Source organism: Aedes albopictus, chromosome 2 (assembly GCF_035046485.1).
Source record: "Aedes albopictus strain Foshan chromosome 2, AalbF5, whole genome shotgun sequence".
NCBI lineage: Eukaryota > Metazoa > Arthropoda > Insecta > Diptera > Culicidae > Aedes > Aedes albopictus.
The window spans coordinates 18,651,736-18,670,135 of record NC_085137.1 but is presented as its reverse complement, the minus strand read 5'-3'; the positions used below and the strand labels follow the sequence as shown (position 1 = coordinate 18,670,135).

At 36.2% G+C, this 18,400-nt stretch overlaps 1 protein-coding gene across 6 annotated transcripts in view; it reads left to right on the top strand.

Moving 5' to 3' along the window:
- Positions 1-13,940, top strand: part of LOC109429573 (probable G-protein coupled receptor Mth-like 1) — a 427,950-nt gene extending 414,010 nt beyond the window's left edge. For 5 of the 6 annotated variants that reach the window (XM_062849258.1, XM_062849261.1, XM_062849260.1 and 2 more), the window contains one exon: positions 11,916-13,940. In XM_062849258.1, coding sequence (XP_062705242.1) covers positions 11,916-12,128 — 213 coding nt within the window. In that variant the 3' untranslated portion in view covers positions 12,129-13,940. The remainder of the gene's footprint in view (positions 1-11,915) is intronic. The other variant, XM_062849263.1, reaches the window with a different exon arrangement.
- Positions 13,941-18,400: the final 4,460 nt, after the last annotated feature.

The window sequence follows — 18,400 nt, the reverse complement described above, 5'->3', positions numbered from 1 at the left end:
GTTTTAAAACTCTCATTTGGGCCATATTCAATAACCGACTGGCACTATTCCCCGAATAGTGATGACAATTTCTCGGCAAAACTTGTACTAGAACTAGAACGCTTCGCTTTTGCCACCAGAGCACCAGAGAGTGGGGACAAGTGAAATAAACTCTGGCAAATCCCCAAACGGTTCTCTTGGGATACATAATAATTAACTGTTGCAGACTCCCGGTTCTGCCGTTTGTCCAAACGTTTTGTGTTTCTTGTAACGATGAATAAGAATTTTTAAATAATATTCAATTTTTATGAAAAAAGGTTTTTTATTTAAAAAAAATTAACATATTTTATGAAAATAAACTGTTTAAATTTATTTATTTGAATTTTTTATCTATTTTCGGCACACTGCGGAGTGCCGAAAAGTAGTACTTTCCGGCGCTTTTGCTTGAGTGAAAAAAAGGCCGCTGAGGCATTGTTACCGCGTGAAAAAAATAGGAAAATATGCAACGTAATTGCAAAAAAATAGAATTGCGAGCTCTCAGCGGTATTCGTACCCACAGTATTCAAATCAATGGACGGATGCGTTTACTAACTGCACCATAACTCCACGCTCTAAAATTGAGCTTTGCTCATGAGAAAAGTCCATCCTCACCCAAGATGGAATGATCCCGGTGTTTTTTTTTCTGTTTTGCAAGCGCAACTCTTATCTGCTCGTTGCAACCATACCCAGAGCGCCCTATCTACAAAGTAGGTCCTCCTACATATATTAACTAGTGTGCAAATTTATATTCGGTCCCTTGGTCCCCACCCCACCAAGTGGTGATATGTACCAGTTTTTCCACAAAACGGCGTGACCGACCGGAACAGTGGCCCTTATTAGAGAGCAGACCCTTTCTACCGCCGCCGCCGCAACCGCAAAATCTCATTTAGTCAGGTCCCAATGCGGGGATTGTATTTTTGGAGTATTTTTTCGCTCGTTTCCTCTTGAAAAGGGGATACGGTTCAAGGGGTTTGCAGCAATTTTGTGTCCAGTGCTTGTTTGGCTGTAGGACAATTAAATGGATACAAAGTGCTGCTGTAGAAGGACAGGACTACCTTTTTTACGAATGTATACGAGATTTTGAAAATATCGCTAAGGAATCATTCCTAGTAAAACTGCAAGCAATAATTTCTGACACCGGCAAAAATTTCTCTGGAGATTTTTTGAGGATCTACCAAAAAAAATTCTGGAATGTTTACAGAAAGAAAACTCTTGCAAGAATTCCTCTAAAGATTCCTATTAGCATCCTCCAGCATTCTCCAGGATTCCTCCAGACATTCTCTTAGGAGTTCCCACAGGGATTTGCCTTGGCTCTTCTTCAAGACTTTCTCAAGAAATTTCTCAAAAAAACATCTTGAAACTGTTTCAGCTCTCCTGGTATTAAGGGATTCTTTGGAATTTTGCGGCAAATACTCAAGAAATGCTTCTAGGAATTTTACCACAATTTCCTCCAAACGTTTGTTCAAAAGATGCACTTCCAGGAAAAAAGAATCACAACGATTCGGAGATTCTTTTAGCAATTCCTTTAGGGTTTACCTTTAGAAATACGGATGTTTTTATTTTCAAAATTTTTCCAGAAATGATTGTATGAATTTCTCCAGAGGTTCCTAAAGGAATGTATTACTTTATTTATTTAGGGATATTTTCCAGGATTTATTAAGAATCTCCTGTGAAAAATTCTCCAGAGATTGTTCTGGAAGTTCTATTGGGTTTCTCCAACTGTTTCTTCAACTATTCCAGGCATTCCTTTAGATTTTTTTCAGACCTTCTTTCGGGGATTCTTTCAGAATTTTGTTTTCAAAGATTCCCTAAACAAATTCTGCATAAATTTCTAGAATCTATTCCTCAGTATTTTTCATGAAATTTGAAAAAAATCTTAGATGAACAGAGGATCCTCCAGATGCTCCTTCAAAAATTCAGTCCAAAAATTCATTTTTTTTTTTAATATCTCAGTTGTTCTCTAAAGAACACCTTCATGATTTTTATTATTCTTTCTTCAGGATTTCCTTCAGAAACTTCTCCAGGTAGTAAAGCAGAGATTTCTGTGTACAAATTACTTTAGAAGTTGTATTAGAAACTCCTCCAGAGGTATTTTCAGGAGCTCTTCCAGGTATTTCTTAAGATAATCCTCCAGCTAGGGGCGGGACAGCTTCTAATACCAACTCTAATACTGTCTAATAAATATTAATGCCATAATCTTCACCATTAGACCGGCCCAAATACAAAAATGTCGAAAAATTCCACGGGGCACCCTCTAGAATCGTGCCTTTGGATGAGAAGAACAATTTGTGAAAGATTCAGCTCAATCGATTGAAAACTGAGCTGGCGCAAATGAGTTGAAGGTTTGTATGGGATGTTCAGTCCAAATATATGGGAAATTGGATGACCTCCAGTCCCTCATACAGCACGCTGGTTTGGTGAGTTCGATTTGGCTCAGAATTGAAAGAATAACAGTTGATATCCTAATGAACAACTTTGTAGAAGACCATATCATGATAAAACTTAATTTAGTTGCGGTTTTAGCCAAAGAAATCAGGATGAGGACATCTTCCCCCGTTTACTCTCGGTTGTTCTATACAGCACGTGTTGGTCGGCCGTAGCTTGCGCGCTACATCATAGGCAGCTATGTAATTCTACAATGTCTCGATACTCACCCACATGCGTGAGCAATGAAAATGAAGGACAACATAGCCGCCTATGATATAGTGAGCAAGTTTCGAACGGCAAACACGTGCTGCATGTAACAACCGAGAGTAAACGGGGGTGGATGTCCTAATCCTGGTTTCGTTGGCTAAAACCTCAACTAAATTAAGTTTTATCATGATATGGTCTTCTACAAAGTTGTTCATTAGGGTATCAACTGCTATTCTTTCAATTCTGAGTCAAATCGAACTCGCCAAACCGGCGAGATGTATGAGAGACTGGAGGACATCCAATTTCCCATATAATTGGACTGAACATCCCATACAAACCTTCAACTCATTTGCGCCAGCTCAGTTTTCAACCGATTGAGCTGAATCTTTCACAGATTGTTCTTCTCATCCAAAGGCACGATTCTAGAGGGTGCCCCGTGAATTTTGAAAACTTTTTTTTCGCTTCATACAAATGTGGGCCGGTCTATTCACCATCCAACGACACATTTTTTGGGAAGTATGTCATGACTTTTCATGCAACAACCAATTGTCGAAGACGCGAAGTGGAAGTACGGTTTGTCCGTAATGTTTATACAATTAGTTCGACTTAATACTTCAATTACTATTGATTATTTAAGATGTGAAAATATGCTGTGATGTAGTGACTTCGGTAGCGATCTATCAGATCAGCAAATCGGACGGTCAGGACACGTAGATTGCAGATAAACTTTGGCGTACTAGACATGCAGACGGGTACTAGGCGCTGTCCATAAACTACGTAGAATCATTTTGGGCAATCTCAAACCCCCCCTCCCCCTCCGTAGACTTTTGTTCATACAAAATTTTCGAAATTTGTATGGAGCGTAAACCCTACCCTAATTGAACCTTAATACCACATACAGCTGAACAATAAATAGAATCTGCTCTACCTCTGACATGGATGGCAAACAAAATCTTTTTTTTATTCCGTCTAATTCACAATCACACAACGTAGGTAATAGTACCTTTGCCGGTGGGCCAACGGACACGGGATTCCGGTCTCCTAGGCCTTATTTATACAATTAAAGCATAAGGATCATTTCTGGATTTTTTAAGTTGACATTCCAAATCAATTCAGTTCAATCGGCATGGCTTACTTTGTTAGATTTCGGTATTGCTCAGGTATTAATATTTTCTAATACTGTTAATATCGCTAATCAATATTAGAGCTGTCCCGCCCCTAGTCCTCCAGACATTTATTGAAGGATTTTATAAAGAATTCCATCAGTACCTTTATCTACGATTCTTGCAGACATTTGTTTAGAGAATGCTTCAGAATTTCCTCTAAGGTTTTTTCCAGAAATTCTTACAGAGATTTCTCAAGCATTTTGTCTTGGAATTATTTACAAAGTTTCTCCATAAGTATTTATTCTTTTTAGAGAATAGAGAAGGAATCTCAAATGTTTCTTCAGGATTATCCTAGGCAGATATCCAGAAATTGCTATAGGATTTTTTATACAGCAATTGCTTAAAAAAAAAACTTTCAAGAATTTTATCTAGAAGCTTTTAAAGGTATCTCCAGGAGTAGGGATTTTCTGAGATAATCCTCCAGGGATTTCTTAACAATTCCACCAGGGATTCCATTAAGAATTCCTCAGTATTTTTTGTGCAATTTCTGAAAAAAAATGTTGAAAGTCGCTTGAGCAATATCTGAACAAATTCTGCTGGCATTCTGATACAAGGATTTTTGTCGGTGAAAAAATCTTCAGTATAATTAGAATCCCTGTACAAACCTGAGGAAATGCATATTGAATGAATATCTGGAGGAATAGCCGAACAAATCCCCGGGAAATTCTTGAAAGAATCCCAGGACAACTTTCTCAAAAACTTCCTGGAGAAACTTGTAGGTTAACTCTTGGTATAACTCCTAGAAAAAAATATTGGAAAATTTTTAAGAAACTCTAAAAAAGTCCTTAAATAAAATTATTGGAGAATGTTCTGAAACATTCGTGGAAAATCTGGACGGTTTCCTGAAAACAAAATTCTGAATACCTGGAGAAACATTTAGATAAGCGTCTGCAAAGATCCCTAGATAAAACTCTTTAGATCTTTCAAAAGGAATAAATTTCCCAAAGAATCCGTGGAGAAATTATTGGAGTCGTCCCTAGATAAAATGCCACATAAATGTCTGGGGTAATACATTGCGAAATCATGCAGGAATATTTGAAAAGAAAAAATCCTGCATGAATCGCTAAAAGCAATAATGCAAGAATCTCTGGATGAAATCTTGCAAGATTTTCTGGATGAATCCCTGAAGTAATTTTTGGACACGTTAATGTGAAAATTTTCAATGGAATCCCTGTAACGATTCCTGAACAAATCTCTGTGGGGATTCGTGAAGAAATATCTGAAGGAATATTAAAAAAAAACCCTGCAGAAACCGATGGAAGAATTTATTAAACAATCTTTGATAGAATTTCTCCAGACATCCCTGTAGAAAATTCTGAAGGAATCACTGGAGAAATTATCGATGATTTTTTTACGATTCCTCAGATAAATTTCTTAAGTAATTCCTGGAGGAGTTTCAAAAGAAACCCGAAGAAATTTTCCTAAAACAATTCTTGTAGAGGGAAGAATGTCTTAAAAATAGTCTTAGAAGAATGAAGGTTTCTGTAAGAAACCATAATAGATGTGGTGAAGACCGAACTCCTGGAGTAATTTTCGAATGAATCCATGGATTGATTCTGGAATAAATCCATAGAAAATTTTGTTGGACTTGAAATTCTTAGACAAATTTATGGAGGAATCCCATAAATAATTTTTGAAGGAATCTCCAGGGATTTTCTGGAGGAGCTTCTAACGAATTTTCCGATGAAAATTCTAGAGGAAATTCTGAAGCATGGTAGATATTCTAAATAACTTTCAAAAGAAAACCGTGAAATACTTTAGCGGAAATAATGCCCATTTACGTTGGAAAGCCATTTTCTTACATGTGTGAAAACACAAAAATTTATAAAAAAAAATGTGTAGGTCATTTTCCTTATATTTGTGAGGGCGCTTATACTGGGAGTTATTTTTTTTTGTCACATTGTTCTCAAGAGTTGGTTACCCAAGGAATGCTGAACAGTGAGAGTATTAGCTGAACATTGGCTGGTTAATGGTGTCAGTGGCTGAACACAATGATAGCTGAATATTGGTCTGTCTGAAGTATGGCTTGTTCAACCTCTTAAATCAGCAATACATGGATGGTTGAATATCAACTTTAATGGAATATTATTCATCTGTGTAACCTGCTTTAAAACAGACACCAACATGCAGAATTAATCATCTGTTGTTTAACCTTTAATCAAATACATTTTCACAGCTGACTCTAACAATGTTTTCCTAGTGTCCACATAGCTTCTTCAGCCTTAATACAGACTTAGTTCAACCTATGTTCTTGATATATCAAACAAAACAAGTAATGCTCCCATTTTCGAGAACATGTATACAATTGTGTGCTAAGGTGAGTGACTTTAAATCAGGAGGTTCGAGTACAATTTCCAGATTTCCCATAGATTAATTTATAAATTCCTTAATGTGGAACCATTCGTCATTGAAATCATCATCATCATCAAACATTTGAAAGCAGTTTTTTTCGTTCAAATCAAACATTTTTGCAACGAAAATGAATTCCCTTCATTCCACGTAAGGAATGTAGTACAGTGAATACATTTTCGTGGTCATTGTTTTGATTTACAACGAAAAAACTGCTTTTCTATTACCGAAAAATGATGATGAATGCTTGAGCCTTAACATCGCTTCTGGAAATAGGAGGCCGCAAATTTAAAGCAATGCTTATGAAAGTGTTTTTTTTATGTTTATCCAAAATAAATAAATTTGATTGATGACTGATTAAGCTTATATTAAGCTTTAAATCAGCCTTTCAATGAACTTCAAATAAGCTAAAGGTTGAATAAAATCACCAAAAATAGATGTTTAGGAGCTGTACCTCTTGTGCTCAGCTTTTGTTCAAATAAAGGCTGCTTTAAAATAGTTGAAAAACGTTTGTACAGCATCAAATTGTTACCTGGGAATCTCGATGACACTACTGCTCTGGTATAATTCCTGCAAGAATTAGACATTGGAAATGCTCGTGAAATTTGTTGAAGGGATTTTCGGAGATTCCCTGGAGGAATTCCTGACGGAATCTCTTTGGTAAGCCCTGTTGGATTTTTTTGAAGAAAATTTTGAAGAGATTCCTGAACTATTCTCTGGAGTAATTATCATGGAGAATCTTTGGAAGGAATCCCTGGGCGATTTCATGAAGTGTTCCTCCGAGGTATTCCTAAAAAGTTCTCAGAAGAAAATTCCGACACAATCTCTGGGGTAATTCTTGCAGATCTTCTTGGAGGAACTGCCGAAGGATTCCGTGCAAAATTTCCCGAAGGAATCTCTGGAAAAAGTCTCTGGACAAAGAAGCAGCTAGACGAACTCTTCTGCAGCAATGCTTGTCCAAAATGAACGCATATGCTATTTTGCTTCACACCACCGAAATCGTCATATTTATGCATCCCAGGGAATTTCACTTTGTATGCTACGTGCAGCTCTGCGGTGAGGTTTTTTATCAGTTTGAAATGACATCTAGGATATTTTAACACTCTTCTATCAATAGAATGGAACCGTGGAAGAATTTCTCAAAAATTTCCTGAAAAAAAAATCAAAGGATTTCCTGAAGATATTTCCTAACAATTTCCCAAAGAAATTTCAAATACAATTTTGGAATAATTTCAAAATCACTCCATAGACTCTAGAGGAATTACATATGAACCCCTGGAGAAATTTTCGAAGGAATCGCTGAAAAAAAAACATGAAATAGTCCCAGAATTTCCTTAAAGAATACCCGAAGAATGGAAGAATGCTTAAAAATTTCTCTCGAGATATTTCAAAACGATTTCTTGGAAAAAATCCCTTAAAGAATTTATTAAGGAATCTCTGGATTTTTTTTTTCGGCTGGAGGAATTTAGAAAAGATTCCCAAAGATAACCCTGGAGAAATTCCTGTAAAAGATGCAAGCTTTTTCGACTGAGTAATAATTTAATTATGTTGGTTTTCGACTTACAGTCTTCCAAACTGCGTTGACTATTTGATTATCACCTTCCTCAGGGGTCGATACGAAAATCAACATTTAACTGGGTGATTTGTGCATCGAACCCTTAGGAGGTCCAATAGCCGGACCGAAACGTCAGCGGTAATAATCGAATAGTCAACGCAATTAATTTATTTAACTATAAGCCGAAAACCTTCCTGAAACAGTCTCTAGTGAAAACCTCGCGGAATCCCTGGAGTGAGTGCTGAAGGAATCCCTGGAGAAATTCACGAAGAATTAGCTGGAGGAAGTATGAAGAATCCTCACTGGAATTTCGATAATCAGTGCATATGGAAACATTTTCTTTTGCTGTTCCGGACGAACTTATGAAGGAATCTCAGGAAGTATCCCAAAAGAACTCCTGGAGAAATTCACGGGTGATTCTTAGCTACAATGCCCTTGCAGAATTCCCTGTAGAAATTCGTGAAGGCATTCCCTTAGATTTTTCTGATAGAAATTTCGGAAGAATTTCTGGAGAAATTTGTAATGCATTCCCTGGAGAAATACAAGGAATCCTCGGGGAAATTTTTGAAGGAATTCCATGGTGAAGTTATGAGAGAATCCCAAAAGGTATTCCCTAAGAATATTTGAAGAATTCGAGACAAACGATCTGGAACAGTTTCCGAAAGAATTTCTCAAGGAATTCCCAAAGTAATTCTAGAGCGAATTTGTAGAAAAAAAATCTTTGGAGATATTCCTGAACAATTCCCTGGAGGACTTTCCGAACATTGTTGCCTGGACGAATTTCTAAAGAAAATTCTAACAGTGTTCTCCGGTGGACTTTCCGAAGGATTCCCTGTGGCAAATCCCGAAAAAATCCATGGATGTTGGGTAAGTTCTGAAGAAATACATTGATGAATTTTCCCTGGAGAAATTCCCAAAAATCCCCTGGAAGTGGAACTCCGAACTGTATACAGAATCCCTGGAAAAATGTTCGAAGGCGTCTTCGGACGAACCTGTGAAGGGATCTTAGAAAATATAAAAAAAAACTCCTGTGGGAGTTCACAACGGATCCCTGCTCCAATGCCCGAAGGAAATTCCTGAAGAATTCCCTGGAGATGCTTCCAAAGAAATTAATAAAGGGACTCACGATGAATGCATGTAGAAATTCTAAGTATTCCCTTAGATGTTTTGATGAAACTTCCTAAAGAATTTCTGGAAAAACACTCGAACCATTCCCTAGAGGAAATTTCGAAGGAATCCCTCAACGAAGTCATGAGAGAATTACAGGAGGTATTTCTGACGAATTCCCTTGAGAAGAATTACCCGAAAAATTCCGTGCTGAATTTCCGAAGATTTCTTTTGCAGTAATGCCCGAGAATTCCTTAAGAGTTTTCGGAAGGACCTTACAAAGGAATTTCTGAAATGCCTGATGGAATTTCCGAAGGATTTCTTAAAACATTTTCCGGAAGAACTCCTGGTAGAGTTCCAAAGTAATTCCTGAACGAATTGGTAAAAAAAATCCTCTCCGGGTATTTCTGAACAACTCCCTGAAGACGTGTCCGGACATTGTTGTGTGCCCAGTCATCCAGTGATCGTATAAGATGTTGCATAAGATGTTAAAGTTGAGGCGTTATGCGTATATGTATTTTGCATGCGCCTTAATGGAGGCATGCACGCATATGGCCTCCACTTCACCATCTTATGCAACATCTTATACGATTACTAGTTGTCTGGGAGTCGCTAGAAGTGTTCCTTGACATACTTTCCGAACGATTCCCTGTGTAAAATCCCGAAGGAATCCATGGATAAATTACCAGTTATTCATGAAACTTCCTACGGAACTCCTTAAGTAAGTTCTGAAAGAATTCGTTGAAGAGTTTTCGAAAGAATTCAAGGACAAAATTTTCCGAAGGATACCTTCAAAGAATTCCCAAAGGATTCCCTGGAATAATTCCCGAAATGATCCCTGGGAGAATTCCTGACGGAATCCCTGAAGTTGATTTTACGATATTACTTTCTATTCAACTGTAACGTCAGTTAAATTTTGGATTTCTCTACCAAATATTTACATGTCAAAATTTTATTTTTATCAATGTATATTTTTTTGTTGGGATTTAGGCTATCTTAATAATATTTTCAGATTCAAGGTGGAAGAATTCCTGAAAATTTCCTGGAACACATTCCAAAGAAATCCCTGAATAATTACCCAAAGGAATCCATTGACGAATTTGTAAAGGATACTTTGGAAGAATTCCTGAAGGAATACCTGGAGAAATCAATTTTGGAATACCCTGTAGAAAAGTCTGAAGAATTCCGGAAATATTTCCTGTAGGAATTTAAAAAAAAATCCTTGGGCCAATTCAAGAAGGAATTTCTGAAGAATTACCAAAAGACTGCAGTAATGCCCAAATAAAGCTCTAGAAGAATTCCTGCAGGAATCCCTAGACGAGTTCATAATAGGGAACGTCCATAAATGACGTCACGCTTTTAGGGGAAGGAGGGGTTCAACAAACTGTGACGACCCATACAAAAATTTCAGAGGTCTCATAAAAAAAGTGTGACATAGGGGGGAGGGGGGGTTGAAAATGTGCATTTTCTGCGTGACGTAATTAATGGACGCTCCCAAAGATTCTTTGAAGGATTTTCGGGATGAATTCGTAAAGCAATTTCCGGAAAAAAAAACTTGAAGGAGTGTCCAATAGAGTCCAAGGAGGAATTTCCCCTGTACGAATTAATGATGTAGGATGTATTCACGACAGATTCTGAAGAATTTACAATTGAACAATTTACGAAGAAATCATGAAGAAACCCCTAAAGGTGTGCCGAAGGATTTTTCAAAGCGATTCCCAAACGAATCTCTGTACGAATGCATGAAAACTTCTGCAAAGGAATATCCGAATGGTTAATGAATGAATCACTGGTGAACTTTTCGATGATTTTTTTAAAGAAGTCTTAGAGAAATCCGAAAACATCCTACAGAATTATTTGAAACTAGTTTTCGAAGTAAACCCTAGAGAAATTCCTAAAAAGAAAACAATTTTTCACGCAGAAATCCGTTACGTGTTCTATGACTCAGTTGGTTCAAGTATTGGTCTAGTAAATACGGAGTCGTACCTTCGAATCCCACCAGATTTTTTTTTTCACAATTTTATCTCTATATTTGCCAATTAATCATCTTTTCGTGTCTTCTGATTTTCAAGTTTTCCCCAGTAGTCAAAACAAACTCCTTGTAAAATTCAAGAATAAATACTTGAGAGACCTCCGTGGTAAACTATTGGAGGGACTTTAGAAGTAATTAATGGGAGAAATGCTTAAAAAAAACTTGAGAAAGTCGCTGTATAACTCCTGTAAGAATTTCTGCTGAAGCTTCTGATCGAATTACTAGAGGTACTTGTAAAAAAAAATTGCGAAGGAACTTCTACAAAAAGAAACGAACAAACTTCTCAAGCATTTTCTAAGAAGCCCTTGAAAAATATCTTGGAGAGGCAGTTCCAGAGAAGAAATTGCTAAGAAAATCTTCTGGACGAAATAGCAGAGAGACTTCCTAAAGAATTACATCGAGTAACTGTTGAAATACAAACGAATTTATGAAGAAATCCGTAAAGGCGTTCTTTGAGAATTCCCTGGAAGAATTTCCTGGAATAATTTCCGAAAGAATCCTTGATCGAATATCGATGTTCCCGAAGTATTCCCTGATGAAGTTTCGGAATGTTTTATGGAGGAATTCAGAATGAATTCTCGAAGGATTCTCGGGAACCATTCGCGAAGGCAACCCTGGAGGACTTTCCGAACAATTCTCTGGAAGAAAGTGCCCAAACGAGTTCCTAAAAGTTTAGTTTGAAATGTTGCCTCCTATTATGAATGAAATATGCCAGAATAAGCATATATACTCTGTGCTCCATTACCTTCAGTAAACTACAAATCACTTTGGCCGCAATCTCAACAACATTTCTTCGCCAGTAAACCTCGGTGACGGGCCACCTAACCCTTAACCGACACATCCATTCGTTTTAATTATTCTAATTTCCCCTCACATGGGAAGACCATTTTTATTAAATAATGCATAACAAGCACACACATGTTGCTCCCATTCCCAGTCAGTGGATGCTGCAAGCATCCAGCGTTGTTGCAGCAGCATCCAAATTGAAATTTATTACAATATCTCATCCTTGATTTTGTCCTCTTTCGTCCCAATCTTCGTTCTCTCTCTTTAGGTCTGGTCCGCGATAAAGCGCCTGTGGAACTCGAAAACGGGCCGTTCGCTTACCAACACCACCCACGGCCCGCAGCACTCCAGTTCGTCCCATGGGCTACCCTCGATGGGAGAGTCCATTACGAATAACACCTGCACCAACAATACGACCACGACGACCAACTCCCAGGCGAACAACAACGGCAATCGGGTTCCCATGGAGACGGTGTGCTAGGATGACAAAGGATCGCAGCAAGCACCCACCCGGAGGAAGGTAATAGTCTCGTGTAGGATCAAAGGAGCCTAGGATTTCCTTATGGTTGGGAATGAATTGATTCTTTTTTATTATTATTGAAAGGAAATCGAATTTTGACTGTAGTAGGCTAGAAGCTTCCACTAATATGAGCGGTTTTTTCGAGAAATTTAGAACGCATTTACAAACCATACTGCCAATTACGAGTATAGTTCTGTGTAAACGAGAAAGTAAACTGGTTGGATTAAAGAGTTGCAATCCGGTGAAAAAAAATGACGAATCGGAAGATGTTTCCTTATTTGTTTTCCTGTACATATTTGTTTTTTGAGAAGCAACTGTTTCGTTTACTTGCGCTTTCTGTATATTTCTGAAATGTTGTGATCACATACGTTAGACCTTTTTCGTTTTCTTCAGCAAAATTTAAAGCTTTAATTAGTAAGGTAGTTTTATTTCTTTTATCTCACCTCCTTTTAACGCTTTCGTTCATAAAATAACGAAATCAATGCAGAAAATCCTTGTTCACAAGAACAATCTCCTTAAAAGTGTCCTTCTTTCCTTACTTACCTCTTATGTGGCTTATGTTCGTTACTCTTATGTGTAAATATTGTAATATTTATTCAGTGTATTTTGTCTATGATAAGTATGCCCCCACAAAATGCAGCCGATAATGAACAAAAGCTAAGATAAACGACTGACAATTTAGCATAAATTAGCATAAACCTGACCAGGATAAATCCAAACAGCTATTCGCAAATTTTCATGTCGTCATTTTTTGAGGTGTAGCTATTACGTAGGACAACCAACAGTCAGTTCAAACTACCTGCGTTTTTGGAACCATTTTAACCAGTCGTTAGTATTTTGGAATTTTAGGTGTTTTAGAAAAATATATATGAATAATGTCAAAATTAACAAACAGCTGTCAGCAGCGTCCAGATACAAATCGATAATAAATTCGTAGTGAGCGATCAATAACACAGAGTCCCACCGGTGACGTTAGTCGTATGAATAATAACGAAAATTGAATACATGGAAACATTTTCTCCAATTAGTAGTCGAACGAAGTACAATATCTCTTCTAGAAGCTGTAACAGAACACCACTGTCTGTCTTTACTAGTCGGAAAACATGAAACTCTTATCAGTATCATCGAGACCTCTACTCCTCCACAAATAGTAGCTATTCAAATTCGTTCGTTCGCTGTTTGCCTTTTGACTTCGATTCTAGACCAATTTCCATCACTTTTCCACTTGCCATCAATCGAATGCATCTTCAATCAATTCATATAAACACATATACATACAGTATTTGCAGTCACTGGAGGTAACAACTTGTTAGTGTTAGGATTCATGTAAACATACAAAAACAATACATATATCATCATGAGAAATCTACGTAACAACGCGCTATGACTAACTTTTAACGCCCAAACTAGAGAAAAAGAAATGTCGCCGAAGTATGTATGTAATCAAAAGTCGCATTATTCTGAATCATAGAAAACATATACATATTAGATTGTAGGGAACTTGTAAAACTCTTAACAAAACCTTCGAGCTAGTGCGCTACAACTACAAGATAATAACATTTTTATGCAAACAAACACAAACACCTAATTAGACGCTCTAAGCACCCCTAAGCAGTAGACCAAAAGCGAAGCAGACTCGAATTATAAGCTATACAAAGTGAACAATAATTATTACGATTAGCTATTATGGTAGCAATAGGTACTTTAAACAGGTGAAAATAGATGAGCCGGCGCGCCGCTTGTCCGAATAAAATCAACAAACCAGAAAGTAAATGTTCCGGTGCAATTGCTTCGGACCACGTTTTGAAGAATCCCGGTTTGTTGCAGTTAGACTTTGCCAAGGTTACATGAAGGTGAGTACTCCAAATAACGATATATTTCTTATTTTTTTAAATTTGGTTTCAATGCGTTTTATTTAATTTTGTTTAATAAACATATCTTAAAATACGTTAGTATAAAAAAACTTGTGTCTACAAATAGTTTCTAAAAGTGATACCTCTTGTCTGTTCAAACTGTTCACAGAACAGGTTGAAAAGTTCCATCAAATTCGGGTTCTTATTCTAAAAAAATCAATATGAAACCGACATCTTATTAATTTGACAAATGTTTTCATATTAAAAGCAGCTGAAGCCTGTTGATGATGTATAGGTTTAATTTCTGACCGATCTAAGAACTTTTTTGTAAGATGCATGAAAAAGGAATTCGAAATGTTCAATAGCTTTAGGAAGTTTTCACATAAATAACAGAGAACTGCGACAAATATTCAGTCCCAGTTTACTGGTTGTTTAGAATTACTCAACTGTTTTGTTACAAAATGCTGTACTGCCGTGAATCGCATATCTGTCCGATAGGCATACGAAATCCAGCAAACATGGGTCTGATCAACGAACTTAACAAGTATTTCTCCAAAGATTTGTTATGGAGTCCTCAATTATTTCTAAGCATTCCATCAAATTCAAGCATCCTCCAAAAATTTATCTAAGGTTTCCTTCAAATATGCCTCATTCCTTCAACACTCCTAAGATATAAAGATTTCCGCACCACGATGGCGTAGTGCACTCTCTGGGTCATTTTGACCCCAAACTTCGTACAAGGGTTAAGGAGTTATGGAATAACCTTTGATGATTCCTTCCAATAATTCCTCTAACGATTTTTTCAAAAAAATTTTCGGAATTCGATTCCTGCAAGAATTTCATCAAGTACATCTCCAATTATTTCTGCAAGATTCTTACAAAAACACTTCCAATAAATTCTTTAAGAATTCTCACAGAAATTCTTTAAGGTAAGTTAAGCAAGAAATTCTTCAGAAATTCCTCTAAGAATTCTTTTAGTGGGTTCTCCAAATATTTCATTAGCAATTTTCCAAAGATCCTATGAAAATTATTTCAAGCCTTTAAGGCGAAACTGGAAGCATTTTCTCATGTTTTTGGTCTTTGATTTTTCATTAAATAACGAAGCAATATTTTCAAAATCGGGTTTCGTGCATATGTAGAGTATGGATCAAGGCATCTTCTGAATTTTTTTGAGGTGGAAAATGTTTACCATTTTTGCAAAACCCATTTTTTGTAAATTTTGTTCAAAAATGGTTTCTGCAAAAACGAAAAACATTTTCCATTACAAAAAAAATCAGAAGATACCTTGATCCATACTCTACATGTGCACGAAAACCGATTTTGAAAATATTGCTTCGTTATTTAATAAAAAATCAAAAACCAAAAAGTGAGGAAATGCTTCCAGTTTCGCCTTAAGAATTTACTTTAACGTTTTTACCAAGTATCTCTTCAATTTATCCTTTGGGGGTTTTTCCAAGGAGAATCGGTTTCAACAATTCCTTAAAAAAATTCCAAGAAATCGTTCAGCAATTTCAAAGATTGTTTAAGAAATTTTGTTAAAAGTATTTTTTTTTTAGATAGTCTCTGAAACTCTTTCAGAAATTCTTCCAATGATTCCTTCAAGATTTTCTCCATGCGTTCCTTCAGGAATCCCTTCAAGAATTCAATTAGATAGTTTTCAAAAGAACCTTTAGACAATTCTCAAAGAATTTATCAAATAATTGCATTAACGATTCCTGTAAGAATGTCTCGGAGCTCCTCCAATAATTTCCGAGGAAAATATTTCAAAAATTTCTGGAGTTTTTTTTTGCAAAATAGGATACCGAGCCACTTGGGCAGTGGCTTCTATTTTGGGCAATTTCCGTTATAATCTCTGTCAATTTTGAACCAATTGACAGATACGTATACAATACACTACCCGTCATAAGTATAGACTCACAAAAAGTATTGCAACAATATTGCATCACATTGACACACCTCGATATCTCCAAAACCTTAGGACTTACAAAGTTTTCCAGAAGCCCAAAAGCCACAACTTTGCTGAAGGTGATATTTTTGTAGGTGTTTTGGTTTGAGAGATATCGATGTGAGTAATGCAATATTGTTGCAATACTTTCTTTGAGTCCATACTTATGACGGGTGTAGTATCTAGCCGTGTACAAAATTTCAAGTCAATTGGTTCAAAATTGATTGTGTTATAGAGGAAAAGTGCCCAAAATAGAAACCACTGCCCAAGTGGCTTAATACCCTATCTGCCAGAAATTCCCTAATGAACTCCCAAAAAAATTCCGCAATGGATTCAAATAGAATTTCTTTATCATGAATTTCTCCAAAGATTACTTCAATTCTTAAACAAAAATCCAGTTGTGATTTCTGTGAGGATTCTTAATTCTTATAGAATATTTTAAGAATTGACCATTGCTCCAAGTATTTTCTAACATTTCCAGGTAATGTTTTAAGGCCTAAAGGCAGGTGTTTCTAAAAAGATTAATCTAAGAGTTCCTATAAGGTTATCTGCAGACCTTTCTCCTAGATTTTCTTCAGAAGTTTCCTTGGAAAATTCCTCCAAGGACTCGTTCCGTCGACAGATTTTTTTTCACAATTTTTTTAGCGATTTTTTCAAGCATTCTTTTAAAATTCCTTCAATAATGCTTTAAGAGATTCACCAAATATTTCCCGAATTATTGCTTGAGGAATTTATCCATGGGTTTTTCTTTAAACTAGCTGTCCTAGACAAACTGTGTCTTGCCTAACTGTGTTTTTTGACATTGTATTGAAAATTTGACAAAATGTATGAAAAATCGATTTTGAAAATTATCTTATATTCTCCAAGTTTATTGCTTTATAAACCAGGCTTGCCCAATCTTTATCGATCGCGGTTCATAGATACACTCCACACCAGTTGATGTTTTCCTGAAACTTGTCTGAGCATTTCTGGCCAAGGTTATGGCCTCTTCCTTTTTTTTCTTTTCGAATCTTAAGAAGAAAATTACACTTTTTTCATATTCTTATGGAATTTTTGAATTTTTGTAAATTTTGAAGTTTGGAGTTCATGTCAATATTGTAAAAAAATGGTATTCATAACCGAAAATTCTCATTTTTTGTGTTGTCCCAGAACTTGCTAGAATTTTGAGATTATTGCCACATCTCTGAAATGCACAAGAATTGTTATATAATCTTCTATTCATTTTAAGGTTTTTTTCCTTCCGCTGTTGGATAAAATTAAGCCACTGCATCCAATAAGCTGAATTTTTGTTAATTTTATTGGACGCAGTACCCCAACAACGGAAATTCTGAAAATGTATAGAACTACTCTCAGGTTACGTTGAAATGTTTGTTTTTTTTTTTCATTGCAATGTCAGCCAGAATTCTCAAAATTTCGAAAACATATCAAAGTTCATTGCGAAAATCGGAAGCACAAAATAACTGGTTGAAAATCTTTGAAAATATATTCTTATTAAATGTCAAACTTGTTTTGAAATGATAATTAATTGGAAAAGGGAAAACATTTAAAATTAATGCTCCACCGGCCAAAACATTACTTTTTTCATTTGTGCCGAGGGCACAATGTCCTCGTCGGGCCGTACGTTGGGTAGCCCTGTATAAACCTTCCTCTGATAAAAACTAACAGAACAAATCAAAGACGAGATAAATCGGACGTCCCGTTCATGAGTTATGCGAGGTCGTAGAATTCCTCCAACAATTTCTCAAATTATTTACCTATTTCTCAAAAAAAAATCTTCCGAACATTACTTTAAAAATTTCCACAGTGTTTCAGGCTCCCTTTCAAGTATTTCTTTGCGGATTTTACCAATCAATTATGTTGGAGTTCTCTTAAAGATAACTTAGATAAATTTTTCTTGAGAAATCCTCCATAACATTTTCCAAATCATTAACTTACGAACTTTTACAGGTTCGTTTTGGGGATTTCCCCAAGTGTTTTTATAATAGCTCCATCAATGATGTCTTAGCAAATTCTTTCAAGATTTTCATTTTAAATTTCTGCAAGGTTTCCTTCAGAATTTCTTCAATGATTTCTTCAGAAATTCATCCATAGATTCCTCTCTCGTTGTCGTCCAGGATTCTTTCATATTTCTCCATATTTCCATCTATATTTTTCCAACCATATTCTTTCAAACCAGAAGTTCTTTAAGGGATTCATAGTGGTCTTAATAATCTCCTCCATTATTTTTTTTAGAATTTTCTCAAGACAATCTTCAGATTTTTTTCAATTTGGCACTTTCTCCAAGTGTGTAAGTTTTTTTCCTTGCATTCCATTGGATCTATCTTAAAGATTTCTCTCAAAATTGCTCCAAGGATTTTATCTAAAATTACTTGAGCATTTCTCCTAGTATTCCTTTATAACTGTCTTTAATGGCTCGTTCAGGAACAATCATCATG